Source organism: Pyrgilauda ruficollis, unplaced genomic scaffold (genome assembly GCF_017590135.1).
Source record: "Pyrgilauda ruficollis isolate IOZ18807 unplaced genomic scaffold, ASM1759013v1 scaffold1, whole genome shotgun sequence".
In the NCBI taxonomy this organism is placed as follows: Eukaryota; Metazoa; Chordata; class Aves; order Passeriformes; family Passeridae; genus Pyrgilauda; species Pyrgilauda ruficollis.
Genome location: NW_024508100.1, coordinates 19,140,984 through 19,162,669, shown reverse-complemented (window position 1 = coordinate 19,162,669; position 21,686 = coordinate 19,140,984). Strand labels below are relative to the sequence as shown.

The 21,686-nt window shown below is 39.6% G+C and overlaps 1 protein-coding gene across 8 annotated transcripts in view; it reads left to right on the top strand.

Moving 5' to 3' along the window:
- Positions 1-467: 467 nt before the first annotated feature.
- Positions 468-21,686, top strand: part of ATP8A1 (ATPase phospholipid transporting 8A1) — a 100,415-nt gene continuing 79,196 nt past the window's right edge. For 2 of the 8 annotated variants that reach the window (XM_041463489.1, XM_041463399.1), the window contains exons 1-7: positions 468-1,067; positions 8,466-8,580; positions 9,771-9,870; positions 10,573-10,671; positions 13,687-13,732; positions 17,633-17,673; positions 18,566-18,639. In XM_041463489.1, coding sequence (XP_041319423.1) covers positions 1,019-1,067; positions 8,466-8,580; positions 9,771-9,870; positions 10,573-10,671; positions 13,687-13,732; positions 17,633-17,673; positions 18,566-18,639 — 524 coding nt within the window. In that variant the 5' untranslated portion in view covers positions 468-1,018. Of the gene's footprint in view, positions 1,068-8,465; positions 8,581-9,770; positions 9,871-10,572; positions 10,672-13,686; positions 13,733-17,632; positions 17,674-18,565; positions 18,640-21,186; positions 21,261-21,686 lie in introns of those variants that run through there. The other 6 variants (XM_041463316.1, XM_041463570.1, XM_041463649.1 and 3 more) reach the window with 6 other exon arrangements.

The window sequence follows — 21,686 nt, the reverse complement described above, 5'->3', positions numbered from 1 at the left end:
GGCTGGGACCTCCTTCCCAACAGCCCACAGGGGAGCAGCGCTTGGATTCACACTGACTCACGGCTAAACTGCGGCATGCTGACTGAGATTAAAAATAAAAAGTCGGGAGAGAGTTTGAAGGCTGCCTGTCAAACAGAGCGTGGCACAAACACTCTCCTCGCCTGAATGAAGGCTATGGAACACCGTTTCAATTCCCTCTCCGGATGAACGCCTCCCGGCCCCCACCGCGCCTCCCTACACCTCGCTCAGCAGCGGGCGAGACCGAGGGAGGGAGGGAGTCGGGGAGTCCGCTCTGCACATAACCACGGCTGAGCAGCTCTGCCGGCTCGCCGCCCGGAGCTGCCCCCCGCCCCTGCCCCCCGGCAAGGCCACCGGGCTGCACACGCTTGGCGGGGCTCCGCTCACGCCTCCCGGCACTCCCCGCCCCGGCCACGGGTCCCGCCCGCCGAGGCTGCCGGAGACACGGGGCGACCTTGCCCGGGGCTTCCCCCGCCCGCCCCCAGCGCCGGGCAGCGGCCCAGGGCTCGGCGCGTTCCATTCCCCCGCGTCACGGGGTGGGGGGCGCGTCGGAAGCCCTTCGCTCGCTCCAGAGGCGGGACACACACCGCCGTAGTGCCGGTGCCCGGTTAGGCGCGGTCACCCGACAAGCCCGAGCCCGGGGAACAGGGAGATAACGGCGGGACGCCTCGGGACGGGGAGGCGCGGGGGGAGGGCGGAGTTGGTAGGTTCCGGAGGGGGCCGGCGAGTGCGGAGCGCGGGCGCCGCGGCTGTCAGTGAGCAGCGGCGGCGCCGGCGGGGACGGGCGCAGCCGGAGAGAGGCGCTGCCTCGGGTTGCCGGAGCCGACGCCTCGGGCTGCCGGAGGAGCCGCCGCCGTCGGGACCCGCTGCCCTCGGGACCCGCCGCCCTCGGGACCCGCCGCCCTCGCCCCGGGCCTCACAGCGGCACAGGGCGCGCTCCGGCGCGCGGCAGGTGCAGGGCGCGCCGTTGGAGGGAGGCGGCCGCGCCACCGCCCCGGCGATGCCGGCGGTGCAGAAAACGGTGTCCGAGATCCGCTCCCGCGCAGAGGGTAAGAACCGCCCGCCTCTCCGCGCCGGCAGGGAGAGACGGGGGAGCCCGGCCGGCGTTCCGGCGCGGAGCCGTGGCGGGGTCTCCGCCGCCTGGCCGGGAGGGGGCGGTGGGAGCCGGTGTCGCGCCGCCGCCGCGCTCCTCACCCCCGTCTCCTGTCGTGCCGTGCGCCCACGGTGGGGCTGCGGCGGCAGCGACCCCAGCCTGGGGCGTGAGCGGTGACGGTGTTCTCGGGGAGGCCTCGTATTTATGGCTGTCTATATCCGGTGAGCCCCGCGCAGCGTTTTGCCCCTCAGCGATGGCAGCGGTGGTTTCGGTTTCCCTGTGGTGTGTGGCTGCTCGGCCCGCCGGCCCCAAGCGGCAGCGGGGGCTCATGGCATGGGATCCTCGGCCCGGGAATAAGCCGGAATCCCGCTTTTGTGTGTAAGATGTGCGTGTGCGCTGATCATCACAAATAAGCGTTTCTGATACACGGCTTGTGCCTGGAAGCTTCGGACAGTGCTGAAGTCTCGTGCCTAAGAGGATTTGTTTAACCTCAGGTAACGTGTCAGCAGCTGCCTTGTGAAAAGAATCATTGCGGTGGAATTGCATTACTATAAGATTTATTTTATTCAGAAGTAACATTTGAAATCCTGGACCCGAAAGCAGCAGTATGTTGGGGCTGCCTGTGATTTTTGGTTGCTGTAGGTAACAATAACAATGTCCCGGTAATGGCATAAGAAGTATTGAGGCAGTTATGCTGTATTTATCCCCTTTTCTGAAAGTTTCTTGCTTAAACCATATATCCAGTTGATTTTTTTTTTTTTTTTTGCTTTGTTATTCTTTGTTTAGTATAGGGAGGCAGAAACTTCCTCCCTGTATCTTTCTTCCTTCTTCCAAAGAAAGAATATTTTATTTAACTTTTGTGCAAGAAAAAGCACAAAGAAACATAGATTACAAGTGGGCTGTTAGATTGATGTTCTTTTCCAGTTCTACCATGTTATATGCCTTCCTCCACCAAAAGTAGGCTTGTAGGAGGTCTGGCTCTGCCTCTGCCTAGGAAATGTTAGTGGCAAAGAAATAGAAGGATGCATCTTTCTAAGAAGACAAAGAGAAAGTGCATCCTTTCAGGAACACTTCTAATATGTGTTTACAACCAGGGCAACAGTCTATATACTCATAGTGATTAGTAGATGTATATAATGAGACTAGTTAAATGTCCAATTTTTCAGTGCTTAATTTCAATTCCTTTTCACTTACCCTTGTTCCAGACAATTGGTTTTCACTGCAAGCTGAGCACTGCATAAATAAATTGGGAAAATTGATGCTCTCTTTAAAATGATCTAATTCCAGACTCTTAATGGTTATTAAAGGAATAAATGCGATGCTCCCTAAAGGTAACTGGCTATCTAAGATCTACAATTGCAATAAAAGGAAAAAAAAAAAAGTCTGGTTTATTTTTCAAGGTTGAATGACTGTGAAGCAGTTAAATATTGGGTTTAAGAAGCTTATCAAAACCACTTTCTTTAGGACTGACAGCAAGTGTAAAGCATCTTTTAAGAAACTTAACTTTTGCAAAATGACATGATAGTTTTTTCATTACACCAGTAGAGTTGATTCTGTGACTCATGCTGTACTTTATATATAGTACTACTCAAAAAAAAAATTGAAATCTGTTACTGTTTTCTTAGTCTTATATTAATGTGACACTTACTAATTAATTGGATCTATAGTTAGTCTTTGGATAAAATTCACAATGAAACCAACATAAATTAGTCTCTTTTTATTTTTCTTTTTGAGATGAGGCTTCCAAGTCCAAATACTCCATACAGTTAGACTACATAGTTGCCATTTCTAAACAGCTCTTCATGAATGCTACTGTTTTCTAAAACAGAGAACTCTGCCAGTATTTGACCGGGACATAAAGGAACTGTCAAACCCTAGTTCTGGCAACAACCCAAGTCTCTTAGATAAGCACTATGCCAAGTGATGATGAAGCTGCTTTCAGAGAACTCCACCAAAGTCTTACCCCCAGTGCAGAGTTGTTACTGGCAGGGTCCCTCTGTGTTCTTGGAACACTGGTAATACTGTAATCACAAACAACAGCTTCCATGACTTCTGTCGTGGTGTGGACCATCCCTTAGCCTAAGACTTGTGGGGGTCTGACAGACGGTATTACTTGCCTTATTGTAGAATTTTGGTATTGTATCTTTGGGCTTAAAATCTCACTTTTCTCTCCTGTCCCTGCAGCAACTAATTCCTGCTTCAGAAACCTTTTCCATGGATCATGAACTACCTTACCAGGCTGGACTGTCTTGAACACCATCTCAGAGAGAACTAAGCTCTCTCTCACATGAAGAGATAGTGATAATGTTATTAGAAAAAATGAAATGTTGTGCTCAGATGAAACTAACCGAATCAGAACTGTCAGAATGATGTGCACATGTAGTATTCTCAAGAAGTGGTCAACAGTTGCACAGAAGAATTGACACTACAGTCTGTAAATTATTGCAAAATAAAAATTGTAGGTTTTTTAGGGTTTGTAAGTCAACATGTTACCTGCATAGAGAAAAGAATTTGAGCAAAAAGGAGCTATTGATTTTGTGCAAATTCTTCCTGGCTGATGAAGGATAACCAAGCATGCTTATAACCATGTTTTAATAGGTTTTTGTCTCTGTTATCCTGTTGCAAGTAATAGGTGCTGCTTACCATTCTGAAGTGGTATGTGTATCAATAAAGTCTCGCACAAGGCACAGAAGATCTGGCCCTCTCAAACAAATATAGGAAATTGGTGTCATGTATTCTGCAATTGCAAAACACAAGGGGAATCTTTGAGTAGTGTGGCCTACATAAAGCTTTATTAAATACAGTAACTAACTGTGGTTATTTTAGCTATATATAGCTTCACAGTTAATATATGCATCTATTAAATAATATGAAATTGGATCATTCAAGTAGTTCTGTTTCTTTTGAGACATTCTGGGAAAGTGGAATTGTTCTTCTCAAGTCTTATTACGGTTCTCTGAAGATTGAAGCATTAATCCTTTTCCTCTGTGTGTTGGTGGAGTTCAGTGAACTATATTAGGTCTTTGAGAAAGGGTAGAGAGTTGAGGTGGCATAATGCTGCCTACCAACACTAGTAGGTAATAACTAGTTCCTGTTGGTGTTCTTATACAAAATCTAGTCAACAGAAGCTGAACTGGGGTAAGATGAGATGACTTTCACATGAAGAAAGAATGTATTTTGAAATTCTGTAGTGGTCATCAGATTGTCTTCAGCAAACTATTGGTTTTTGTAGTGCCTAAGTATCCTTAGGTATTTCTGCTTTTGGTCTTTAGGACTATATAACATTGAACCAGATTTAGTGATCATTATAGTCACTTGTGTCTGGGGTTTATTTCTGCCAAGTGTGTTTTGATCCCAGTGTTTCACAACAGGGAAGAATCTTGGTTTAGTTCTATACAGGCTTGGCCATCTCAGTGGTACCAGCAGGTTCGAGCAGTTCATTTAAATTTCCTTCTGTGCTCTGACTCCTCGGAAAGACAGACTGATGGGTCAGGTTCCCAGTGCCTATTCTGCAACTGAAGGTCTGTCATGGCTTTGCAACAAATAATTCTGAAGACACTTTCTTTTTCGTAGTGATTCCATCTTTGAACTATGCCATGTGCTTCAGAAATATGAGCTAGCAAGCAGACTATTCTGGCATTGGCTGGGATAGACTTAGTTTTCTTCCTAGCATCAGAAACAATGCTGTGTTTTGGATTTAGGATGAGAATAATGTTGATAACACACTGATGTTTCAATTGTTTCTGAGCAGCACTTATACTAAATCAAGGACTTGTCAGCTTATGCTGCCCTGCTATGGAGGAGGCTGGGAGTTCAAAAGGTAAAGGAGGGGACACAGCCAGGGCAGCTGCCTCCTAGCTGACCAAAGGGATATCCCATGAGTTTTATCTTTTTTCTGATTCTCTGCCACAGCACTTGGGGTAGGCAAGTGAGTGACTATGTGGTGTTTAGCTGCCTGCCAGGTTAAACCACAGCACTTAGTTGTATAAGAGGTTCTTGGCTGCAGCATCAGCATTGAGAGGTTTTGAAAGCTCTACTTAGAGAATAAAAAAGAAATTTTTAATGGTGAAGAGGAGTGTATTAAAATCCTTTTGGCAATTTCGTTGAAGGTTTTCTTTCCTTCCCTTTATTTCCATATTGTAGTATATGTGTATATAACATTACAATCTTGTACCGAAAATGAGACTGTTTTAAGGAATGAAAGAGGAAAGTCTAAACTACCCTACCTAAAGGAAAAATTAGGGGTATGGAATTTACTGTTGTTGTTTTACTAATGTAGAAACTTTTTAATCAGGACTGATTTAGGAAGAGTCCCTGCAAATACTGAGTGTTTGAAGAGAGATCTTCAAAAATTTATTCCAAATTTGTTATTGGATCTTCTTCCAAATTTATGATTGGATCAAAATATGGTCTTCAATGGGTGCTCTTGTTGAAAGAAGCTCTAATTGGTTTGGGGGCTGTGTTTGTTTGTTTGTTTCATTGGTTACTTATTTATTTGCAATTTGTTGTTAATGAAGGTGTTATCGTTTTTTCTCTGAGTTAGGCTGCCAAATGAGTCTTTGTGGTTCCTTGAGTATTTTGTTGGCACCTGTTAAGGTGGGCTAGTCTGTTAGGCTGGCTGTCCTTCTTCTGGAGAGACTTCTTGAGATAAATACTGATGTTTGAATGTGTGTGCCTTTCATCGGGTGAGGAAGGAAACAGAGAAATTGCAGAGGGTGAATGTAGTAGTGGGGGTTTCCTGTACCATAATAGAGCCTGTGAATTATGAGTAGGAAATGGAATGAAATAAAAGGTTTCTGCCGAGCCTTTTCTCAATGTGTGGAGATTTGGCCTTGCAAAGTAGTGTCTGAAATGTATTTTGAATAGGTAAGGGTCAATATACTGGGCCAGTGGACTGGATAATGGCTTGGGTTTTGCCTAACGTGTTTGCAAGCATTTATGGAACGTGCTAGAAACAATCATTAAGTTTTCATGTACAGCCCTGATTATCCTTGACATGCCATACATTCTGATGTATCAGTTGCATTATAACATAGGGGTTTTTAGTGTCTTTTCCTCATTCTCATACAGAATGAACAGTGTATATTTAACAAGCAACTATATACACACATTACTGGTAGCATGTTAAAACTTTATGGTGATTGATTTATGCTATACTTGTTGATACTTTACAAGCTCCAGCCTGAAGACTGCTTAGACCTGTTGTCAGCAATGTAGTGACTGAGTGGTTGACAAAACATTAGTGAATAGCCTTGGGAGAGAAGGATAAATTGGTGTCCCCTTTTACAGTTGAAAGTTGGGATGCGGCTGGCACAAGATTCCTCATAGTCCATAGAAGAATATAAGAAAGCTCAACTTTCACTGGCTAGTGGACGCAGGTGCTGGGAATGTCAGTGAGTCTAATAAAACTATTCCAAATTATGCAGACACAAAATTAAGAATATAATGATGCCACTTCTCTGGGAATAATCTGGCTAGTGTCACAAAGAAAATCTGAACCAAGTGAAGGAATCTCATTAACCAGTGAGACCAACCAATTAAGATCAACTAGCTTAATGACCTTGGCTTCCAGTGATCACATCCTTCCAGCTCAAGATTGGTCCATCACAATGAGTGCAAAATCAAGCCAAGGTGGCAGAAGGACTGGATGAAGCAAGACATTTGACACTGTCCCCCACAATATCCTCGTATCTAGAGATACATGGATTTGATGGATGGACCACCCAGTGGATAAAGAAATGGCTGAATGTTTGCATTCCAAGAATTGCAACAGCTCAGTGGAAAGCAGTGACAAAGGAATGTCATCCAGAGGCACCTTGACAGCCTTTAGAGGTGGCCTGTGTGAACCTCATGAAGTTTAGTGAGGCCAAGTGCATGGTCCTGCACCTGGGTCAGGGCAATCCCAAGCACAAATACAGGTTATGTGGAGAATGGACTGACAGCAGCCCTGAGGAGAAGGAGTTTGGGGTGTTGGTGGAAGAGAGGCTCCACAGGATTTGACAACGTGCATTTGGAACCCTGACAGCCAACCACATCCTGGGCTGCATCAAAAGAGGCGTGACCAGCAGGTCCACATGTCAGCACCTCAATGGGCAGATGGGTGCCTCTGCCCATCTTCTCTGCTCTTGTGAGACCCCACCTGGAGTACTGAATCCACTTCTGGGGCCCCCAGAATAAGAAAGACACAGACCTACAGAAGCATGTCCAGAGGAAGGCCACTGAGTTAATCACAGGGCTGGAACACATGTGTGAAGACAGGCTGAGAGAGTTCAGCCTGAAGAAGAGCAGGCTCAGGAGACCTTCTAGCAGCCTTCCAGTGTCTAAAGGAGGCCTGCAAGAAGGTTATAGAGGAACTTTTAACAAGGACATTTATTGATAGGACAAGGGGAAATGACCTTAAGCTGAAGGAGGTTAGGTTTAGATTAGCTATTAGGAAGAAGATCTTTACTATAAGCATGGTAAGCATTGAGCAAGTTGCCTGGAGAGGTTGCAGGCTCCCTATCCGTAGAAGTGTTCAAGACCAGGCTGGATGGTGTTCTGAGTAACCTGATTGACTGGAAGTTTCCCTGCCCATGACAGGAGGGTTGGAACTAAATGATCTCTTAAGGTTCCTTCCAAACCAAACCATTCTGTGAATTAGCAAGGAGTCCCTGACAAAGCTCACATATAAAAAAGGTCAACCTACAAGAGGTCAAAGCAGCAGCAGGTGGCTGTAGAGGAGTAGAGACAGGTTGATTTAGGTGGCATAGTCACAGCCTACCTGGGGTTTAACCTGGTGAGTGGCTTATAGATGCCATTCTTGTTCTCCTTCAGATGTAACAGCAGGAAGATGATGACTGAGAAAGGTGGTGCCTCTAGGCTGCATGCTGCAGGGAACCTGGGAACAAAAGACAGAATAGGATGCAGTAAACAGTGTCTTCTTCCCTTTGGTCTCTACTGATAAGATCAGCTTTCAGGAACCCCAGGTTCCTGATACCAATTGGAAAGTCCAAAACAAAAAAGACTTACCTTGGTGGAGAATGATCAGTTTAGGGGACAGTTAAACTGGCAATACAAGAATCCATGGATCTAATAAGATGCAATCATGAATGCAGAGGGAGCTGAAGGGTCTCACAGTTACGCCATTCTCAGTGATCTTTGCAATGTAAGGATGGTCCGTGAGGAGTGTAGGTTTTTACTGAGCATCTTGAATATATAAAAAAGACTTTTCTGTTTTTTCAGGGGTCATTACCTGTGGGAAATGGAAATACATTGAGTTCACATCCACAATAAATGTCCTTTTTGTCTCATGAAGTGCCTTGAATCTTGTGTAAGTGAATCTGTTTATATGGAAAATTGTGCTGTGTTTTTACAGGCTATGAGAAGACAGAGGATGTTTCAGAGAAAACTTCCCTAGCTGATCAAGAGGAAGTGAGAACTATATTCATCAATCAGCCCCAGCTAACCAAATTCTGCAATAATCATGTCAGGTATTTACAAAAACGCTAGAACATTGCATGCTGAATAGTAAAATTGAAAAGGTTTCATTTATTCTACTGTCATTTCTACTGGCCACTAATGACAGTTTCAGAAACTGGAGGGAGAAATGAAGTGAAATAAAGAGACAGGTAAGCTGTTTCAGTTAAAAACCTGACCTTCTGAATTTTTAAGAATGGAGTAGGGAAGATACAGCTGCTTTACAGCTGTACCATCAGTGTGTCTCTATAGGATAGATTTGTTCTTCAGGTTTCAGTTCAGTTCCTCTTTGAACCTATTCCTGGCAGCTGAATGCTGATGCAGATGTACTGCACTTGAGCACAGCATTGTTTGTGCTTTGGAAACACTTGGCTTTTTCAGTCAGCCAGTTACAAAGATGCTGTGGTTGCCTGTGAGGCTAGTTTTCAGTTTCAGGTTCAGGCTTTAGGGACATTGTTGATGGTTTATGCTGGGTTTTTTGTTTGCTTTTAATGAATTTTAAGTCATACAGTAAATACTTGCAATGTGTGTTTAGATCTGCTAACATCCTCATTTCTGTTGTTAAAATTCAAAGGAAATGAACAGCAAAGATACCTCTGTCTCAAGTAGGTGTGTTTTCTGAAGGTACCTTTGATAATGTGCAGAAATTTTGTAGGCATTGAGAATAATGTGGGGGGGTTTTCCATGACCTTGAGAAACTTAATATGCTATTTCTTGGTGTATACAACTTCTCCTTGTGTCTTTTGCTTGGTTACAGAGTAGAGGGCTTTTGCAGTAAACATTCATCCCCCCCTTGTATTGACTGTTTTATGCAAGGTCAAAGTAAATATGACTGACTTAAAAAGAAGTTAAAATATTCTTACAAGTCTTTTGCTTAAAAGTTTTTGGCATGATTGTTTTTCATATATTGTTTTAGAACCTCAGATGGTTGGTGATCTGTTCTTAAGCATTTGTAAAAGGCTGGCAGAGAGATGGGAGCTCAAACATTTTGTGAGGATAGCTTAGCAGAGATTGTTTTGCTAGGATAAATTTTATTCTCTTCTTCCAGCCTAGCAAAAGCACACTTAATATCCAGTATTTATCAGTTTAGAATCAAAAAGCAAACTGTTTTGTTTGAAAGCTTGTATAACTGAGAGGGAGAGAATACATTTAAAGAAATTTTTGTTCTGTAATAATAGCATGTGTTTTTGTCTCTTCCTCTCAGCACTGCAAAGTACAACATAATCACATTCCTGCCAAGGTTCCTTTATTCCCAGTTCAGAAGAGCTGCTAATGCATTTTTTCTTTTTATTGCATTGCTTCAGGTAAGATCAACAATAAGATTCTAATGTTTTAAACTTGTTAAGAGAGCATTTATATTATAGACAGATACTGAGATACTTGAGGTTGCTGTACTGTTCTTTCTAAGCTAGCTGGCCTATCAGAACAGCTGTATAATTTAAACATATATTTAATAAAATGCTTGGGTTTGTGGCTTTCTTGCTCCTTAGAGATAACAAAATGCACACAAATATTTTTCTGTAAAACAGGTTAAGTATAGCTGAAATTCTGTTGGGTCAAAAAGACTTGTGAGAAGAAAATTCCATTTAAAAATATCTGGCATATACAGGAAACTGTTACCTGTAGTTGGCATTTCTTCTAGAGGGTAATGTCTAAAAACATACTGAGCTATATGGGCAAAAATTTAAATTGGAAAGTTTAGTTATATTTTATAAATGCATATTTTAATGAAATTTGAAACACAGAAAAGGAAGATGAATATTCTGCATGCACTAAAACCTTTTGAAATAGTACCATTGAACACTATACTGCTTAAAGTGCAGATGTTCTTTTATTGTATCAACTGCTTTTGAATTGAAGACTATAAAGCTCTCTTGGAAATAATTAACACCGTGTCGAAAAAGTGAATTCACATGTCTTTATTTGCACAGAAAGTACTGTTTCTTGTATTAAAAATGTTTTCAACCAGCAATGCAAAATATTTTTTCTTTTTTTTTTTTTGATAGCAAATACCAGATGTATCACCAACAGGCCGCTACACAACATTGGTTCCTCTCTTATTTATTTTAGCTGTAGCTGCAGTGAAGGAGATAATAGAGGATATTGTAAGTATTTAATAGCAATATTTTGTAAATAGCTATCATATTTTTCATTTATAGTATTGCAAAAATGGTTCCCTGTTGTCAAATCCATATCCAAGCATTTGATGCACCTCTTTGTTTCTAATGTCCCATGCATGAAATCCTTAGTTTCACTGTTGTGACTTTTCTTGGTGTTTTTTAAACAGATGGGAAATAGGCCTTTTCAGTTTTTTTCCTGTTGCTCCAGTCCAGTGCAATTAACTGTTTGCATTTCCTAAATGCCAGCTTTTTCCTGGTGCTAAGTGTGATCTGCTGACTCCCAATGGCCAGGAACAGACATAGAATTGGTCCTTGTTAGGCACCATGCTAGGCTTTCCTAGGCTCTTTCTAGTCACTGTCTGTGATAGTGGTTGTTTTGCTGTCTTCTTGAATTAAAAGAAAACTTTAAAAGAGGTGGGACATTGTCAACATAGAAGCATCCATTCTGATTTATTTTATTTTGAGGGAGGGAAAGGAATTTCAGTCTCTGTTTCACTTCACACAAAAGATGTTGGGGTTTTCTGAGTACCTTCTTGTCCTCTCTTCACTAAAACTGTATGATAGAAACCTGTTTCTCTAACTTGCTTAAAATAATTGAGTCTTTTAATTGATGTCTTTTGTATCCAAGGAATTAATCTTAATTATTTACCAAATCATTCTGTATGCTAGGAATTTCTCTATCTGCTTTTGTTTTATTTTAGTTCTGCAGGTATGTTAGGAGGACAAGACATTAGATATGTCACGATACAGCAGTGTCTTGTCCACTAGAGGAATAGTGTTCCCATTTTTGGGCTCTTCTCTGAGTTTTGGAAAGGGTTGCAGGCAGTGTAGTCTTTCCTTGCACACAAATAGTAAGCTGCCTGGGAACACCAGATTTATTGTGTTTGAGCAGAATTACAATGTATATGGAGAAACATGACCAAGAGGAAGAGTGTTGAGCTGCAAAGGAGGCTTGGGATGGAGAGTGGTTGGTCCCATGCTGCCTTTATTGATCAGTTTTCTCCTCAGTTACCTTTGTGAATGGATGGTAGGCAAGATATAGGCTCCCTAGGTTGTATGAAGCTCCTGGATCACAGAGTTAAGTGGTCCTGCAAGACACAATGAGGTTTACATTAAATATTTTTCTTCTATTTGTCATTTCTAGTTTTTGCTGCCTTACAGTCAGCTTCTCCTTAAATGCCTTTGTTGCTTTCTCTTTACATAAACAAAATCCCTTAAAAAAAAAAAAAAGCCAAAAAATCAATTCATGTTCTTTTAGATATTTTTAACCATTCTGCTGTTAATGCTTACAGACTTACACCATCTGTCAGTGTCTAGGCAAATATAAAACTGAGGCTGCTGCTACTGTACAAAGTGTCCTTTTTAAAATTACCTCATCCAGTCGCTTTTCTTTTGTTATTTATTTCTACCATTTGCTCTTTGTAACTTGAAGTGTACAGTTTGGTGTGCCTGGGGAGAAAGACAGGGATCAGGTATAGTGGGTTTTGTATATACCAGCTAAATAAAGTTCTCATTACCAAATGCTACAGAGATACCTAAAACCAGTATAGCTGTACCATTGCTTTGCTGAGAAAGCTGACCACTTTCTGCATAGTAAAATATTCAAAGGGTTTTCCCTTAACCATTAATTTTCATTATGTCTCAGTTTTTTTACACAGTGAAACATCTAGGATCTCCATGAATTGTAATCTTCATCTAATATTAAAGCTTTTGGATGGGAACCTTGTATACTGATAACAACAAATACACTTGTCAAAATAATACTTTTAGCTCAAGAACCAAATGTTTCTCGTTCTGGAATGAAATACCAAGAGAAAGACTTTAGCAGAAGATACTATTCATGAACAGCATGTGTTTTCCTTATATGCTTCAAAGGAGCTAGCAGGATTTGTGACATGCAGTGTTAGTTTGTCAACTGTTTCCAATAATTTTCCCCTGTCACACCTCAGAAAGCACTGGATATTAACGTTTTCAAAATGGAGGCAATTCACCCTGTGGGCAAATAGACATCTGCTATGGCCAGGTTAGGCTTTCCCTTTCCCTTTGATCAAAGGTTATTTATCTGTACAGTCAGCCATCTTTTTGAAAGGAAAATCTGCTGGTTATCTATGAAAATCTAGTAAAAAATAATATTTCAATTTTGCAAAGTTACAAGGTGGCCTTTTAAGAGCTGCTACTTCAGAGTCAAATCAACATTTTATTGGCAATAAATCACTTACCTATCTTGACCCATTTTTCTTCCATTTTACAAGATTGCTTCTGATTGTGTTTGTATCACAAAGGCATGAATTCTGAACATCTGTTTAAAAAGTGTACCTAAACCAGTTAATTCTACTTAAATTAATTTTCTAAAGCGTGTTCCTGCTCAGGAAAAACTGAGTTCATGAATCCTAAATAGTGTGTTTAAACTAGTACCCTCCTAAGCTTTTTGTGTCTGGGTTTGGTCATACCTTGAAAATGCTGGCTGTTAATAGCTGTCTCACAGCTATGATAAAGCTGTGGGGTATCATCACCTCTTGGGGGTGTGCTGTTGATTTTTTGTTTGTTTGTCTGTTACTGTTGTTGAAGTCTGGAGGCAGCTTTGTAGAAATGGAGTCATGGTGTTTACACAGTCATTGCCTGACTTCAGATGTCTGTGTGAGACCCTCAGATGAAGAACTTGCTCCATGATCTTTGCTGTGGTAGAGTCATCTCCCAGTTCCAGGAAAGGGCAAAGTTAGATATTGAAATGCATCAGTTCCTTATGTAAGGAACATGTCCAGATAGAGATTGCCCACATGAAAGGATATTTTAGTACAGTACAATTAGCCTGGAACTGGATGTGACTTTCCTGGTGCTCATAACTATGCAAGTAATTAATAGTCCTGTTTAAATACCATGTTTAAAGTGGTTTATTGAATAGATGAGGAGGAGGGGGTAATAGATGGGTTTTTTATTAGAAGTATGAAAGCTTTATCTTATCAACAAAAGTCTTTAACCACTCTGCATTTTTTAATTTAGAAAAGACATAAAGCTGATAATGCGGTGAACAAGAAACAGACTCAAGGTAGGAAATTTTTTTAAGCTTTTTTGGGGGGGTTGTTGAATTTGCACATGATAGTAATACATCTTGGACTGCTGACACAATTGAGTGGGAAATCACATGTGCAGACTGCTTCAAAATTTCTAATGTAAATAGTTGAACTAATAATTTGCAGTGATGTTAGCCCCACAAAATAGAATGTGTTCTAGATTAAGGTTGTGAGCTTCCTAAGAAACATGAGCATTTATTCATTTAGCACAGGTGATGCTGTCACTATTAGAAGATTGTAATCACCTGTAGATTTAGTAGACTTACATTATAGTTAAAAGTCTGCATTTCTGAGTAAAAATATAATTTTTTTTTCAGCCAGCAATAGGAAGGAAGCATCAAAAAAGTAGAACTGTCTTTCTATGCTGCTTCAAAACTGTGGATAAAGACTAATGGAATTATTTTGGGTTGGATTTGTTGGGGGTTTTTTATTAAATCAATGTACCAGTTTGATTAGAAATTATGAGATACTTAGCCAGTGTACCAAAATATTGGCATGTGGTTTTTTTTAATAGATTTTGGTAAAGAAAAGTGGTATAAAACTGGGATTATTTTAGCTCAGAAAGTGAGGGAGATATTAGTATACTAGACATGCTTTTCAGGTAGTTTATCAAAATTTAGGTTCCTGCTTTACTGATCTTCAACTTTTCATGTTACTTGTTCTGAGGTAGACCTCTCTTGATGGAATTAGTCCTGTTTTTAGAAACAGAAGGAGGAATGAGTGTCATGTGAATTTGATTCCAGAAAATTTTGAAAAAAAACAGAAAGAGAAACATCTTACATGGAATCCTTTTAAATATATAATAAAAATAACCATTATTTTTTTAGGGAGAAATGTAGTCATCACTTAAAGATAAAAAATTGTGTAGCACTGCTAAATACTGGAAACATAAATTTTAAAGCCTACCTAAATTGTATGTAAATCTTTACTTTAAAATTTAGTGGGGCTGGGAGGGCAAGATAGCTTAAGAAACTATTGAGTATGTAGAAACTACTGAGCTCCATAGCAGGTATGGAGAGATTAGGATGGGTAAGCAAAACTATTGACTGAAATAACAGAAATAGAAATATCCAGGGGCCTGGAGAAACAGATAACCTATTAGCAATACATAAAAAAACAAAGGAAGACTTCATCATCCAAAATTCTTTCATCAGTCACTCATCGTTTTTGAGATTACAAACAGTTTTGGTTGCAGTGAAATCTTAAAATGCCTTTTCAATTTTTCTTTTTGTCCAGAGAGTAAAAAGTTTTAATAAAAGGCTTGTTTTACTCTATTTTCTGACTCTTCTTGGTTACCTCTCATCAGGGTCTTTGGTAACTGTTCCTAGGGTTGCTGAATGTTCATGCATGCAGAAGAATATCTGGGAAGTTAATGCATGATGAGGATAAATAAAATACTGAGAAACACATTTCTTAAGCTAATGCAGGATTCACATATGTGTGGCATTGATCCTAGCATCCTGACAAATCAATTTTTAGATGTATTGTCAAGTACAATCTATTGTCAAAGCAATAATTAAAAAGTTAATCAGTATGGTACTCTCTGTTTTCATGTATTCAGCAGTTCTGTGACCCTGAAAAGCAGCCATGTGCATACTACCTTGGGTATGCAGCTCCACCTTTAGCTGCCTTTTAAACACACAGAATTGTTAATGAAATTACATGAGCCTGTGTAGGTTCTGTATATGGGTCCCCATTCAACTTTCTGTTCCTTAATGATGATCTGTATCTCAGTCAGCCATAAGTAATTAACTTTCTAAAAGTTTACTACAAAAAAACCTTTTGCAAAGCATTTGGATATATTAGGCTGCATTGGGGGTATTTTTTTGTTGCCTCATGCTGCATACATGCATACATATGTGATACAGGAGGACACCATCAGACATTCTGACAGGATGAAATCTGCATTTCTGTAGTCTGGTGAAGTAGCCTTCTGTAGGGCAGATGGAAAATGCTTTTGAAAATTAGTTGTTAGAGATAGCTGAAAAGTGGGAGATACAAATGTGAAAGTCAGGCTGCAGAAGGCTTTATGGTGCAAATTTTCTAACCATTATATAAAAGGTGCATAACAGCACCGCTTCTTCTTTTGTTCTCATAAAAAAATGGATTTAACTGGATGTTAGTGTGTGTTAATTGTCCTTAATAGCTTACCAGATCAAGCTAGGGTTAGAGTTCTCTTGAGCTTTCAGGTGGCTCAGCATGTTTTCATGAGTCTGACTCATCTGTTTTTGAGCTGATTTTAACCAGGTAAACCAGCAAGAAACAAATCCAGAAAGAAAAAATGATGGTGTCCTTTAATGGAGTGGATTAAACTGGCTCATCAAAGGGCCCAGCAAACCCTGCAGGCAGCATGCACAAAGCAGTGAGTGCACACACCTTGGCGTGGGGTGACAGCAGGACAGGACCTTTCCCTTTGCAGCCAGGAGCCCCCTCTTACAAAGTCCCTGGCCACATCTGGTGACATATTTCAGGCATGAACTCCAGTGGCAGCTATTATACTGTAACTTTTTGTAAAATGAAGTTGTCTGGACTGCTGCAAGGTATATTTTTAATTCTTGTCAGTATTTTCATCTGATTGGTGCCATGGCCCCATCAGTATTGCTGTATTATAAGCTATGTTGCTGGCACAAGGGGATGGAAATGGGTAGTTGGCAGCACAATTATCAAATGTCTTGGATTCCTTAGGTCAGTGTTACAACCAGTCATCATGCTGAATCTGTAGTTTTACCAGTGGAGGGAAATGGTTTGTCATAATAGATTTTGTATAATGATCAGCTGGTTGGTGAGGCAGTCATTAAATATCTTGCTTACTGTCAGAAAGGGAGACTGTCCCATCTACCATTGCCCTGAGCATATCAACACTAATAAATCTGGGGGAAGGAAGGGGAAGACTTACTAAGCAGGTTTGTGTTAATAATAATTGCAAATACCGTTGGGATACACAAGAAGAGGAGTCAGTCTGGACAGAACCTCCAAGAAGACTTAAATGTAAAAGCCATGTGTAGTCCCAGATTTTGATGCACTTTTTTGAAGTCAGCACACTCTTGTGTAAGAATTTGGTCCTGATTGGGAACTGAAGTTTCCTGATGGTTTGAAAGCTGGAAAACACAGTGAAAGGGAGCAGTCTCTTGAAGTTATCTGAGTATTGATACATAGCAACAAGTTTCTTTTTCTTTTTGCACATCCATCTTCAGTAACTGGCGCTAAAAAACCCTTACCTTTATTATTCTCTGAAAATACAATCTTGGTAATTAACTAGCAACAAAGCATGTTTTTTGTATCATAATAGTAACACACAAAACCAGAATAGTGGAATGTGGTTACAATATTAATTGTTATTACTGGGGAAAAAACTACACTAAATACTCCTCTAAATAGCATGGGGTATTTTCAGGATATTTTTGGAGGAGGTGACTATAGTATTCCTTAAGTGCTCTTATATGCCAATAACAAGAGAAGAGATAAACTATAGTGAGCCTCCTAGCACTTTTAATGAATATTGAATATATTCCTCTCCCCCCACCAATAATTTCAAAACTTTTTAACTTCAGAACTTTTTATTCCAATTACTGATTTATTTTGGAAAACACATTATCATAAAATCTGTATCAGATTTATTTGATTCTCAAGCCCTGTAGAATGTTCTCATTGACTTTATAATAAGATTCAATGGCACAAAAACTTATAAAGAATATGTGCTATGTATTTGAAATGCTTGATCTGAATTCATAGAAACAAGGCATGCTCTAAAGTATCTCATTATGTAAATGAGATGTGTCTGTGTGGCTTTTCATAAGGAATCTAGCATATACCTGTATACTGCAGTTAGATTGTATGACTGGAAAATTCTTTATTTTTTTTCTCTTTTTTTTTAGTACTACGAAATGGTGCATGGGAGATTGTCCACTGGGAAAAGGTGTGTGTCTTTGTTGGTCATTTTTAGAGCATAATGCATATTTAGTATTTGGTTTATTTCTCTATGTAATTGTTAATGATAAAAGTAAATAGTATTATGGGAAATGTATAATCTCTTGTATTTTATTTTTTCTTTTTCGATATTTGTCTCAAAACGTACTTTGAAGTCAAGTCAGTTTTGATGGCATGAGTTCAAACCGGTCAAGGTCAGTGGGAATAAGCTGAATAATATAATGGCTGTGGCAAAATTACTCACTTCCTTAGCATAATGTGGTTTGCCAAGGCAGAAACTTCTTTATGGAAACTAGTTACTTCCTGTATTTGTTGAAGTTCATCAGCTTAATTCATGAGAACTTCAAAGGCGTAAATGCAGTGGTTAGGAAGGGACTCTTAAAGGTATCTTTCAAGAACTAAATGTTATGCTATCATCTAGTCACTTAGTTTCAATGGTTGCCATACCTGAAAACTTGAAGAAAATTTGACCCACCATAATTTGGAGGCAAAGTTCAGATGAAATTGGCTTATACCTTTAAAGAAGCAAGGATGTAGTGTGATGCAACAAAACTGTGGTCTTAGGTGAGATTCATTTCTTCTTTAACTCAACTTCAGTCTTTCAGTAAAGTATTTTACAAAACCAGCAAAATTAATGAACTGCATAGAGAAGGCTATTAAAGATTAGGCTTATTTAGTTAATTAGGCTTATTAAAGATTAGATTTCCTAAGAATTGCAGTAACTTTTGACAGAACTCCAGCTGTACAATCTCACTTCTCTAAGTGTGTGAGTTTCTAACAGTCTTGCTAGCAAATTCAGCAGGTAAATATTTACTGTGCTTAAAACAAGGGTATAATACATTTTGTTTGAGACCATTAACCAATTCCCAGTTTTCTTTCAGGTAGATGTTGGAGATATAGTTATAATAAAAGGCAAAGAGTATATACCTGCTGACACTGTACTGCTCTCATCAAGGTAGAGATGCCCACTGATACTTATAGTGTAGAGGCTGGTTTCTCTACCCTGCATTTATTTATTTATTTGTGATTGCTCCAAGGAAATAAAGAATAAACAAAAGTGCTGCTGTTCTGAAGTGTAGTCTTGTGTTCATTTGGTCATTCATCATTTAAAGCAATGGGTTTTTTTTTAAATTGTGACAATTGCAGTTTTGAAATTACACTGGCAATCAATTTACTCCTAAGAAAAATGTAGCATGTTAATTTTGTTGTTGGATATAATACAAAAAAGGCTGGTTCTCTGTCTAAAAATTGGACCTCAACTGCCATATTTAGCCATATTGGCTTTTTGATATGTACCCAACAAATTTCATCCCTTAAGTAAATCGAAATTGATGTATTGCAGGGAACAGAAATGGTTTCTAAATTATATAGTCTCCAGTTTGATAATTGAATCAGGGAAAAAAGTGAACATGAGATGTGAATCATCAAATTAGTACTGTCTGAACACTCACTTTATTATCTAATATATATATTATGAATAATTTCATCAGTTGGAAGCAAGATAATTTTTTAGCATGTCATGCTGTGACCCTTTTTACATGGACAATCAGAGATTGTTTATCATCATTTCCTTGGACAGTTTTATTTAAGAAATCCACATCTTAAGTGGGAGATGCACGTTTTTCAACATCTATTTGATCAGGTCAACAGACAACATAGTCTAAGAATCCTTTCTAATGGATTTTACCTAAATGTGAATGTATTTTTTTTCTGGCACAAGCAGAAATGTTATGTGTATGACTATGATTTAGGTATAAACCCTCTATGACCCCACTGAAGTTAATTATTATCTATTCGTGCCTACAATTAATAAAGTTAGAATCCTGTGCATTTCTTTTGACACACTGTGATACAGAGTAGTACATTGTTTTCTCTGTCTTCCATTATATCTCAAAATTAAGTGCAGCTGTTTCTAAAACACTTCTAATAAATTATTATCAAGTGTAAAGTAGTTCCCAGAAAATACTGTAGATTTCCCTCACAGTCTGTCTTCAGTACAAGTGTTAGTCATAATTTAGCTTGTGTTGAGTGTCCTCTGTAAACCTTTTACTTCTGCACTTTGAGAAGCATTTACAAATTCTCCACCAAGATCTTTGATTCTCCACCAAGAACTTTGCAGGCTGTACACCAAGCAGCAAAGGACACTTCTATTGGCCTGATAGTAGCTTCTGTCATGCTAACCATAGTGTCTTGCAGGTGGAAGAGATTTCATCCTCTCAGAGCAACTTCTTCATAATCTTCCTGAGTAATCTCCTAAATTTGAGTCTATTCCTAGATGTCTTCACAGTTTTGCCCTTTCAGATTTGGGGGACATTGCATCACAGTTGTGGTTTACACGGGAAAATACCAACTGCCTGAAGAGCCTGCTTTGCAATCCTTGTACCCCTAAAGGAATCTTGTATCACAAGTTGACAGTAAAAATAATAGTTAGCTGCTACTGGACTTGGTTAGGACTGTTTCCACTTTGTTTAAGCCCTCTTTAGTGCCCTTATTAGAACACACTATGTGTGACCCCCAGCTATGACCATTACTCACATTGAATTTTCCTGGCAGCTTTTCTTCTAGGATCCAGTTTGCAGTGGGGACTCTTTGAATCACAATTGCTTTTCTAGGCCCAGTTCAGGCATTTCTTCCAGCTAAAACTTATTCCCTAGTTAAATTACTAGGATCTTGTTCCTAGGAGAGAGCCCTGTACTACTACATGACCTCTAATTCTGCCTGCATACTGGCACGTGCTCTCCTCCATCTCTCCTCTCCATGTGGCCATGTTTCTTCTGGAAGACTCTCATCAATTTTGCTTTCAGGTCTTTATTGATGCCCAGCTACATTTTAGGCTCCAAAAGCAATGTGAGTCTGTGGGCCTGGTTTTAATTCAAACTAATAATACTGGATTTTTTTTTACCAGCATTAGCAGTTTCTGAAGAAAAAGAGGATCTTATTTATTTTAGGAAACTATAATCTCTTACAGTGAAGGACATAAACCTCTGAGATTTAATTCTGTATGGTTCTTGCTAGTTCAGTGTACACTGAAATTTGCGAAACTGGAAAAAAATACAAAATAATTTTCAGCATGTCTACATAGAAAAGGTACTTGTTACCTGGCTCTTCAGAAAAGCTGGTGAAAAATTGGTTGTTGTGGCTTTTATTTTTTTAATTGATATATGGAGTGGCTGGAAACTTGGTGACTTGAGAAATAAGCATAACATTTTTTTTATGTTTACATAAAATGTCAGTGTGTTCTGCAGCTTTAAGTTTGTGCCTTACAGTAAAATAAACCACTTGAGTAAAAAATGAAAGTGTTCTAGCTCTTTTCTTTCTGACCTGATTAAAATAGATTTTGAAAAAATTGTCATCAGACATTTTAATTAACATGTATTGTTTGAATAATAATTTCAAACTCTGTCTTTTTGTCTTTGTTCATTTGTTTTGTTTTGTTGTTGTTTTTTTTTTTTTCCCTGTCACTTATTTTTCTGTTCTAATCATTTCAAACTGGGATGTGTAGGTGGCAGTAGGGGAAGTAGTGAAAGTGACCAATGGGGAACATCTCCCAGCTGATCTCATCAGTCTGTCATCAAGGTTAGAATAAAGTAGTTGCACAGGATATGTGTATGTGGGTCCTCAAATACCAAATATGAATAACACTGCCATGTTGATAATCTTTGCTTTGCTATTCACCTTTCTCCAACAAAACCTACATATTTATAAAATTAGAAAGGGTTCATTTGTCAAATACAGATCATTAAAGTGAAAATACACAATAAAACTTCAAGAAGTTAAAACTGTTTCACTCCTCTTGGTTTTACACTACCCCCATGAAATTTTATCAAACAAGTCATTGAATAAGCACAGTTAAACACCAGGTTAAATACATGTTTAAGAGGAATATACATGTCTCTACCAACTTGCTATTTTCAGCAAAGAATATAGTTTAACATTGGTAGGACTGGTAGAGGACCCTCTGCACAAACTTGGATGTTGCACAATCTCTGCTGCATGTGGTGG